The sequence below is a fragment of the Chelon labrosus genome (genome assembly GCF_963514085.1).
Source record: "Chelon labrosus genome assembly, chromosome: 15".
Taxonomy (NCBI): Eukaryota; Metazoa; Chordata; class Actinopteri; order Mugiliformes; family Mugilidae; genus Chelon; species Chelon labrosus.
In genome coordinates, this window is record NC_140348.1 from 1,544,888 (window position 1) to 1,556,000 (window position 11,113).

Below are 11,113 nucleotides of genomic sequence, written 5' to 3' on the forward strand. Positions count from 1 at the left end.
AAAAGATTGGAAACAGCAAGATGTGAGAGAACTTGTGTAGCCCATTCAAACCCCACTGTTTTCAGTTCAGTTTCACTTCTTTGGAACTTCAAGTTTTCTTTTTCAGTTTTCTCTATTTGTATGTGTGCCTGTTTTCCTTCCCACAGACTCTACCCTGTATACTGGACACTCAGGATCTTATTTGTGCAAAACAGCGTATAAATGCAAAAGTGAGGGTACTTAACAGGCCCACTTGATTGCCCCTCTGCCATAGTTCACTGTCATAAGCAGGGTTAGCATGGCTTCTTGGTGGGAGTGCATGAGGGTGCCTTGGGTTGCTATTTAACTGTTGGTTTTCAGGAGATTACAGTGGCTTTCCTTGTACCTTTTCAACTTATTACATCCACAATCAACACTTGAGCAGTTCTTTAAGAGATTAAACACTTTTTCTGTATTCTGACACAGTGTATTCAGTGTTGGAGTATCGTGGGTTAAGCTTATGGACTACATCTCATAGACGTATTCTGTAAGATGCAATTAACTCTGAGGCCCTGTTCAGACCTGGTATTAACATGCGACCTGGGAGATCACATCACATGTTGGCAGCGTTGAGTACAGATACAACAGGAAGCCTGTCAACTGCTAGCTGGTTGCCAGCCGCCCCCCTCCTCCTGAGGTGTTTCAAGATTTCGCTGTGAACACTACCATTCATCAATTGCAGGGTGTCACCAAGAGATTTCTTCAAAGCTGACAGCTGGTAGCCACTGTAACAGCACAGTAGGCATCTGTCTTATATTTTCCTAGGTTTAGGTTTGAGTAGTTTCTGATGAAGCATTGAGGACACATTGATATCCGATAGCTCAGACTGTGACATGACATTACTGTTCCTTTGAATGCTTCCTGGGTTTTACTTCTCATCTGTGCTTTTTGTATTTCTTATTAAACTCAGGGGTGGAGATAAATAAATATGCCAGATGTGTATACACGTACCTAAGGCTGTCCACTTGTTAATGCCATGTGTGAACTGGAAGTTAGAGAAACTGTTGTATGTTTTCCAAACAGTCAAGTCATTTCTCATCATTTAAGCCTTCTCTTTTGTCAAACCAAAACATGCTGGATGAAAAGCATGAGTGATGCATGAGCAAGTCCCGCTTTTACTTGACTTATCCATAGAAATGTTCAAGTGTGGCCTTTTTTCCCCAACTGATTCTACAGTATCTATCCTGAATTGGTTCGTAACTGCCCCTATCTAGTGTCTATACCATCTGTGAGAATAGTAGTTAAATACCGCAATTGTGTAGTCACAAGGGTCAGCAATGAGCTCATTCTTCGCTCAAAAACAAACCTGGACAAGGCACACAGAGATTTATCTTTTACCTTTTGTTTTAAACTTTACCTTTTGGTTTTGCAAGAGAAAAGACTCAACGAGATGTGGGCTAGCTGGTTAGCTTAGGTAACATTCCAAAATAGGTTCCATGCATTGAATGAGACAACTAATTTCCTTGTTTGACAGTTTTGTGTAAATGGCTGTCTTATATGCTTTTATATATGTAATATTATGTGAGACCTGAATATTGAGCTGTACTTTTTGCATGGTCTGTTTGCCTGTTCACTCACACTACCTGTGTATTAGCTGGCTGTTCATTCTGTAGTGGTTAGATATTTTAGTGGCTGTGTCTATGCCTCAAGACCCTCTGCCCTGTTTGGATCCTACACCCTCCTGTCTTACATAGATGTGTGTCCTTGAGTGTGTCATGTGTCAGTCCCACTGCTGATATGTTACCCATCACTAATCATGGGCACCTGCCTGCTCCCCTTCTCTTCTGAGGCTTACAATATCTTGTGGAAAAACAAACGTGTGCAGGTAAGGAAGATAACCTCAGCTATTCAGGCTGGATAATCTGTCCCTGTAACCCTCCCTCTGTTCTTTTTTAACTAACTTTCCACTCCTTTAGTCAGAAAACCTATCTAGACAGAGGAACATAGCATGTACTGTGAAGTTATCATCTGTTAATGAAGCATAAAGCAGTCTGTAGATGCTTGTGGACAGTCTTAGTCATGTACATTTTCTTAAGTTCTCTATGACTTAGTTGTGCTTGTGAATACTCTTACTACATTTGTTTTCTTCTTGCATTTTGTTGTTAAATGAATGAATCCTTTTGGCTTTACATTCTCATACATATGTCTCAGCTGCATATCAGTCCACCCGCTGTCTGTCTCAGTAGATTTAAATGAGTATTCCATAAGTATATATGGTTTGAATAAACTTAAACACGATTAAACAATACGTTTTGAAATAACAGCGCCAAACGTACTCTTAGTTCACAGAATATGTATGCATGTTTTGTTTTTTCTGTCCATTGTGTTATAAAATGATCTGCTGGCTAATTCAAAGCTCAAGCTGTCCTCTGGACTTGGATCAAATAGAAGGTTCTCTTTTAATCTTCACCCTTATTTAAATTACTGCTCAAAGTGACATACCACACTCTTCATGGAGAACCAGTGTTGTCACCAAAGGATTTTCTTTTTATGAAAGGTGTTTTATGTGCATCTACCCTTTTTGTCGCTGCATGTTGAATGTTCTACACCATATGATTATGACAGGCGATGATTAAAAACACTGTTTCTTTATTTGCTTTATAGATACAATTTGCTTTATTTGTTTGACCACAAATTCGTACTTAATGTTGGTAATAGCTGTTGTACAAGGTTGCCAGTATAAGTGAAATCACTGGGAGGGAAATATGTGTTTAATTTGAAATAGTGTTTTATTTTAAAAAGCACACCACGTATCTAGCATTGCATTCTTAAAGCACCATCAGATTCACGATGAAGCATTCTGTTCACACCTGGCATTAAAATGCATACCACTTGAGAACCGATAGATCTCTGCCTATCACAGTTTCGGGGCCACAAAGAGAGCCTTTTGTTTTGTGTGTGTCCCGATATGGGAGCATGTTACAAATTGTCGACACAATAAGCTGTAAAGTCCATTACTCACTCACTGATATTTGTTTGTCTCCGTCCTGACGTTAATTATTTTCAAGACCTGTACAAAGCTCAGATTATAACTGAAGCCTTGAAGTTTCCATACGCACAGTAAATCCCTTTGGTGTGTGTTTGCAACAATGAAAAAAAAACATCTCAGGTAATAAAGGTAAATACCAGCCATAAATCTAGAAACTCCACATGGCTATTTCATTTGTTAATTATTGTTTGGATGTATATGTATGCGTTTAGTTGAGTAGCAAGGACAAAATCACTTATGGGTCTTTTGTCTTTTCAGGCAATCAATTATAGTAGCGGTTGTATGTTGTTTATTTATTTATTTTGAATGAATGAATGAATGAGGCAAAACTCCACTCATGCAAGAGATAAGTGAGTCAGAGGTCTGTCATTGTGGTTGGGATGCACTGTGTGTTCACATTATTCAAAGAATGTGGTCACAAATGGCCCAGACAATGTCCAGATGTGACCTGAGCAACTGGATCTGAACTGCGTCCTCAATGCATCTTGGTTACTTAAGGATAGTTACTTGTGATTAAATCCCTCAGGACATGTGTTAATGCCAGGTCTGAACAGGCCCTCAGACTCACACACCCAACTGACATTGACTCATGTGAAATCACTTGAGAATTTTCACACATCTGATGCTAGAGTCTATATACTTTTTTCATATATTAAATAGTACTCCATGACACCTGAAAACATGAATAATTGAATCTGTAAACTTGAAGCTCCACACCACCTTCACGTTTAAGAAAATCTAAATCTAAATGGTAGCCTATAAACGCTATCATTAATTACGAACACACCCTTTAAGCTTGCAGTGTGTCACTGGTGCTGCTCACAGCTACAAGTATGTCCATATATTTTTGGAAAACAATATCACATTCATTTTAGAACTATAACTTGAATATGTTGTGTATCCAAAATATATGGACCTCACTTTATATATGGTTTTTGGGGGGAAATAAGAAAGAATTTCAGGGGAAATTAACCATCCTGTCAGACTGTGGCCGTAATGAGTAATGAAGGATCAGTATTAACAGATGTTTGGAGAGGCCTTACTCAAATCTGATCTCTGTCCTCCAGCTGAAGATGCGTGCCGGTGGAATGAGTGAATCAACCAAATGGAAGAAGCAGAAACGCTCGCCGAGGCCCCCTCGCCACATGGTTCGGAGTCCTTCTGGACAGTTTGACCCAAGCCAGCCTAACACTCTCAGCAACAACAACCTCTCAGGTAAGAGACACACATAATTTATAATCATCAGTCATCCTTTCTTCAGCTTTCAGGACATTTTAGAAGATAAAGATCCTGTTAAATTAAGCAGTTTATTTCAAATTCCAGAGAGTACAGAGCAGACCATTATAATATGCACGTGTACATTACAATACATTACAGTTATCTATTTTCATTCAAAGAAGTGCATAAGGAATCTGTAACGGACTTTACATATTGCTGCAGATGTTTATGCAAGTGGGTGAATGGTGACACACTATGCATCACCACTGTTTGACTGTCTTTTTTTCCTTAGGTGGTGTCCCGTTCATTGAGCAAAGCATGTCCAACTCTATCCTGCCAGCCTCTGATAGTGCTGGTTCATCCATTTCCACAACCACAGATAGTGGTCTGGATACCTGTTCAAAAGCCACCTCAAGAGAAGACCTGTCTGACCTGGAACACAGTAGCTCATCTGCCACCACCCCTAGCATTTCTTCTGCACTCCCTGGTCCTGGCTCTCTGGATGGACAGGTAGGGATGTTTGAGGCATCAAATCAATGGCACTACCAACAATTTCCTGTTTACTCTTTTCTGGGGTCTTTATTGTCAAACAAGTCCAACCTACTATTGTCTATAATGTCACTAAACTGTCTCTGCACCATAATTAAGGACAGAGTAGCTCTGACCTTACACAAATGAAATTATTCCGTTGAACTAATGTGTTGCTTCTGTGTATTCTTGTGGTGTGTATCTTATAGGTACAGTAATTTAATACTTCAATCAATTTCTATTGTTGGGTGATGTTGTCACAAAAAAGCTGAATGCAGTGGCTGTTTGCAGCCAACATGAAAAATTAAAATTCAGGATACGCCCTACACTTAGGCTCAGGAGCTGTGCTCCGCGGTAAATAACATCTAGCTATAGCATGAGTGTGTTTTTATGTACCTCCATGTTCACTTTGTGGAATTCTGTCTGCTGTTGTCCCCACAATTGGTTAACGACATAATGTCTCATGTAGTTAATCGATTGTGGGGACATCTTCCATCTTTTCTGCGAAACTGGTTTGTGACTTTAACTGCTTGTGCTCTGTTTCTATTTACATTTAGTGTGAGGACAGGCAGGTTGAAGCATCTCAGTCGGTTTCAGTAGAGTCCATTCCTGAGGTTTTAGAAGACAAGGATTCCATTACAGAGCAGTCAGATAGCACCTCTGTACATGACATGGACTATGTGAATCCTCGAGGAGTCCGTTTCACACAGTCTACACAAAAAGATGGTAAGAATACTGAAGGATTATAACTAGAGATGCACCGGATCCTGATTTTTAGGATCCTGCCCGATACCGGATCCACTGCTTAAGATCCTGCCGGATCCGGAACCGGATCCGGATCCTACTCCGATCATCAGCTTGTACATTATAATGCAGTAAAACAGCGGAGATGTTGAGTACACTTTAACGTTTTTACCTCGAGACAAACTTTGACAGCAAAGCGTGCATATCGCATGACTTGAATCTCCCTCTACCAGTTTAAAGTACTGCCACACAGCACTTTTTCGGCTCCCTGCTTCCATTTCCGACGAGGACTGCTAACACAATGTAGTGGATGGCTTCTCTAAACATTAACCGCGTAATCACGTTCTTCCGGGTCCGGATCCGGTTGCCACGCTAGGTATCCGGCAGTAACCGGACCCCATAAAAACGCCATTATCCGGCCGGATCCGGATCCGGAACCTGGATCCGGTGCATCTCTAATTATAACCTTGTGATTTCTAAAGTTATCCCATTTCAGCTCTCCTTTTGTGTTGTTTTGTCAGCCACAAGGGGAAAAAAAACTTTTATATTAATGGTTCTTTTTTTACATGTTGAGAAAACTTACCTTTGCAATTGTCTTGTGACTACAGGAGCATCCCTCATTCCCTATGGCCTGCCATGTCTGAGGGAGCTTTTTCGCTTTCTGATCTCATTGACCAACCCCCATGACCGCCACAACACTGACACCATGATGCACATGGGTCTGCAGCTGCTGACTGTAGCACTTGAGTCAGCACACATTGCTAACTACCAGTCTTTACTAGTACTGGTCAAGGATGAGCTTTGCAGGCATCTTTTTCAGGTAAAGTAGAATGTAGAAATAAATGATTTTTACGGTTGTTGTTGTTGTATGTATGTACCTGAGTTGTGTATTATATACAAAAATGTTAAAGAAAGGTAACTGCACTTGAAGAGTTTCTTGAAGACGTTTCATCCAAGTAGCTTCTTCAGTTCTAAATGACTGGTTGGGAGCTGAGGTTTAAACAGGAACATGTGCATCAGAAACTCGTATACTTACATGACTAGTGTCTTTAACATTTTAGAATATACCGAAACCTGGATGACTGAGAACCTTCACAGACATATTTGTATCATACAGTTGCTATACTGTGTCTTGATAGAGATTTAGTTGCAACCTAGGATTTACCAAAACATGAATACAAAATTCAGAGCAATAAGTAGGCTTACCTTTATGTCTTCAGTAAGTAAAGTAAGAACAAGGCTTTGCTGCTTTAATCGGTTTCAGGTGTGGCCCTACCCTTGGAAATATAAAATTTGCAAAAATTTGTTTGCTCAGGACTGCATTGGTTTACTAAGCTGGCACTTGTGAGATCTAAAAAGTAGTTTTCTTTGCCACTTAAACAAATTCTTGCTTTGCGTTTGATAACATTTAAATTATGCTTTACTGTTTCATCAATGATATGATACTGTAGCTAAAACATTTGGTACTGGTTACACACTGGGGTCAACTACTGGTTTGCTTTAAAGAAATCTCTGAACAAAAAGAAATATATTGTCATATTTGGTATTGAAGCACAGTGTTTTTTTTGTCTTCTGTTTTTCATTCAAAGTCAAAGCCAAAGAAAAAATACATTCACTGTGAATAGGTGAACTGGCATTAGGACAAAATAAAAACCAAACCATTTGGAGAAAGCTGTTTGTTGTTGGATAATATTTGAATATCTCTTTTCTGATGGTTTATCCTGTCTGTGTTGTAGCTGCTCAGTGTGGAGCGTATGAACCTATACGCTTCCTCCATACGAGTGTGTTTCTTGCTTTTCGAAAGCATGAGAGGACATCTAAAGTTTCAGCTTGAGGTAACCACATCATGTATTTTGCTACAGTTCTAATCAATAAAAATGTATGGTAACACCTCCTGATGACTTAATAATTATCAACCCATGTGCTGACCTGACAGATGTACCTGAAGAAAATGATGGACATCATCATGTCGGAGAACATTAAGATGCCTTATGAGATGAAGGAGATGGCTTTAGAGGCGCTGGTCCAGCTCTGGAGGATCCCAAGCTTTGTAACAGAGCTGTACATAAACTATGACTGTGACTTCTATTGCTCCAATCTGTTTGAAGACCTCACCAAGCTACTGTCCAAGGTAATAGCCAATCATGGGATTGCTGAAAGAATACAGTATACTAATAATTTATTAGTTTTTGAATGATGGATTTTCCTTTGTTATTGTTATTGTTTTTTATATTGTTATGATCTTTTGCCGAGTATGAGCTGTGTATCCAACCTGTCTCTCTGTCAGAAGAACGACAATTCATATAAAATATATTCTGCCATCATTTTGTAGAACAGGAAATAGTGCAGTGGAAAACTCAAGAAGATTTTTTCAGCTGATTAAAATCTTATACAAGGCTTCAAGCTAGCAAAACATTTATTAGAGTTCCAAGTTTTCAAAGTGACACATAACCTTGTTGTTGAAAAATAGCATGATTTTCATTTGTGCTGTACGTCACTGACCTTGGTCAAGCAGATCCAGACTTAAAATCTCTTCATACAGTATAACCAAGGCAAAGACACGTTTTTTGAGTCCCATGCTTACAACTTGCAGTTGCTAAGATCTCAGCAAATAATCATTTTCATACATTGCCACACAGTTGTAGTTAGTCATAAGTGGTGACTGACAAATACTGCTTTTCTATGAGTGAAGAATGACATTGTATTTGTTGAATCTATAGAACGCATTCCCAGTGTCTGGCCAGCTGTACACCACCCACCTCTTGTCACTGGAGGCCCTACTTACAGTGATTGACAGCACTGAAGCACACTGCCAGGCCAAGGTGCTCAATGGGACTGCTCACCAAGATCAGTCAGATACACTGTTGGCAGAGGGTGAAGGTTCAACCAAAAACGGAGACTCTACTACTGGTATACATAACCCTCCACATATTTAACTGACTTTATTGTCACTTGACAGTTTTCAACTTTGAAACAAGTGTTTTACCTCAGTGGCCTTCCAATCATTCTTCTTCTCCTTCGCCTTCAGATCTTAATAGACTGGGTAGTACCAATGTGCTGAGTCCACAAGCTGAGAAGGTGCCAGTGTATCCACCAACTAGTGGACATCTAATGGCAGAGAAGATGAGACTAGGTAGACAGGATCAAGGAGACAATGATGCAGGTTAGATTTAGATCTTTAAATTTTTTTTCTTAAAAGACTACATAAGCATTGAATGGAAAACATTTAAGCTAATATACATTTTATTCCCTTCTTCAGCTGAAAAGAGGGCTCTGAAAAAGCCTCAGCGTTTCTCTTCATGTTTACCCGATTCTCAGGAGTTGATGGAAATTAGAACAAAGAAAAAGGTGAGTGATATACATTTATCCAGACTTGCTTAAACACCCATTGCTACTTTGAAAAACTACAAGCCCTCTGTCAATCTGCTGTTCTTGTGGTGTTCCAGCTTCTAATCACTGGCACAGAGCAGTTTAACCAGAAGCCTAAGAAGGGAATCCAGTTCCTACAGGAGAAAGGCCTGCTCAGTGACCCCATGGACAACAACCAGGTGGCCCAGTGGCTCAGAGAAAACCCCCGACTGGACAAAAAAAATGATTGGCGAGTGGATCAGCGATCGCAAGAACATGGAACTCTTGGACAGCTTTGTGAAGTAAACAGCATTGGGAATTTGTTGATAATTATTATACAGTATGATCTTGGATTCAGTCATTTTGGTTAGCAGTGAAGCAGTGGTCTGTTCAATGTTATTAATACATTTTGTGTTTCAGAATAACACACTACTAAATATGAATCTTTTGTTTTTTAGCACATTCACCTTCCAGGGTCTTCGTATTGATGAGGCCCTCCGGCTTTACCTGGAGGCCTTTAGACTACCTGGAGAGGCTCCTGTCATTCAGAGACTCCTGGAAACTTTCACAGACAACTGGCATGTAAGAAACATTTCTGACTTTGGATATACAGTGCTACTTAAACGTATTTACGCCCCTCACAATGCTCTACGTTTCTGCATACACATGACTCAAGTCCTGAACCACAAACAAACAAACAAATAAAACAAGAATATTATACTTGTGTATTTATTTAATTAGGAAAATGAGCCTATATTTATAAATGTGAGTTGCAAGAATAAGTGAACCGTAGTTTACAGTATCTGGTGTTGCAACCTTGTGCAGCAATAACAGCAACTGAACATTTCTGGTAACAGCGGTTTCAGAGGAATTGTAGCCTATTCCTCAGTACAGAGCTGCTTTAGTTCTGACATGTTGGTGGGTTTTCTCACATGAACTACTTGCTTCACGTCCTTCCACAACATTTCTGTAGGATCAAGGTCAGAACTTAACTTTGCTTCCAAAAGCCTCTTATTTAAACCAACTAACTGTATAGCCTTCTGGCTTGTTCACATGATGCTGAGCTAACTGCACATGGGCAGAAATGTTCTTCTTCAAGAGCAGTGGCTTTGTCTTGCCACTCTGCCATCACACCATAGTTGTTTGGTGTTCTCCTGATGATGATTCATGAACGTTAACATTAGTCAATGTTTTATTATTCCAGTTGTTAAAAGTAATAGGGGAAGCATTTTCACTGGCATGATTAACCCCCAAGATTATACTATCAGGATAACGTAAGTGTTAACTCAAGACTTACACATCTACACAATGATGGCAAAGGACACACTCCACCGGGGGGAACGTTTCACTAACTCAAAATAGCCTGAGGAACCATGTGACTTGGAAACTATTCCTAGTAATATCTTTTTATAAGGCCAGCCTCATACATAAAAATAGTGGCTTTGAAGCAGTATATGTGAAATCATAAATTAGTTTTCAACTCTGAAGTCAGGTGTGATATCAGCAGAACGTGCTTGTAAAACTGATTTGTTTGCTTGAGTAACTTGACTGTTCATTGTGTTGATATATTTTGGGATGCTCTGTGTGTTGTTTGCAGAAAGTGAACGGCTCTCCTTTCATGACCAATGATGCAGGCTTTTGCCTTGGCCTACGCTGTCATAATGCTCAACACTGACCAGCATAATCACAACGTCCGCAAGCAGGAATATCCCCATGACTGTCGAGGTAAATGATCTTTCTGTCTCTCTCCCTCGCTCTTATTGTCACGTCCTTATTCACAAGTCATGGAACAAACATGTGATCATTTTCTAAAAGTCCCACACGTGTGTATGGGAGTCTGTGATTAGTATAACTGAGCTATGCAGATGCGTGTGTATGCATTATGTCCCCCTTAGCATTCTGTAACTGGATGTGCACACACATGCATGCACTGGTGTAACTCTCAAAGTCAGGTTTTAGAAGAAGAACTAACTGTTTATCTAAGATAGCAAATATGTTATATATTAAATATGTTATAATGTCAGTCATTACCTCATGATGATATGCTATTCATATGGTCCATAATTGTTATATTACACCAATGCCACATTTTTAACCACTAACATATTATTATGCATATTACCTTTACCACCATGTCCATCACTGTTATCCTGGTATTATTGGCCTTTATTTGGATTAATATTACAATCCATTCTTAGAGGGCCACAGGGGGTTGGAGCCCATCCAGCTGACACTGGGCAGGGCAGGGTACACCAGTTTAGGTTGCCA

General features: G+C 39.7%; 1 protein-coding gene across 1 annotated transcript in view; it reads left to right on the plus strand.

Annotated features, from left to right (window-relative positions):
• The window catches only part of gbf1 (golgi brefeldin A resistant guanine nucleotide exchange factor 1), a 72,567-nt gene that overhangs the window by 44,227 nt on the left and 17,227 nt on the right, over positions 1-11,113 (plus strand). The window contains 15 exon segments of the mRNA XM_084562039.1: positions 4,075-4,222; positions 4,518-4,735; positions 5,311-5,479; positions 6,106-6,317; positions 7,234-7,332; positions 7,434-7,628; positions 8,218-8,407; positions 8,526-8,660; positions 8,757-8,845; positions 8,944-9,081; positions 9,083-9,147; positions 9,304-9,427; positions 10,443-10,478; positions 10,480-10,548; positions 10,550-10,570. Coding sequence (XP_084418165.1) covers positions 4,075-4,222; positions 4,518-4,735; positions 5,311-5,479; positions 6,106-6,317; positions 7,234-7,332; positions 7,434-7,628; positions 8,218-8,407; positions 8,526-8,660; positions 8,757-8,845; positions 8,944-9,081; positions 9,083-9,147; positions 9,304-9,427; positions 10,443-10,478; positions 10,480-10,548; positions 10,550-10,570 — 1,908 coding nt within the window.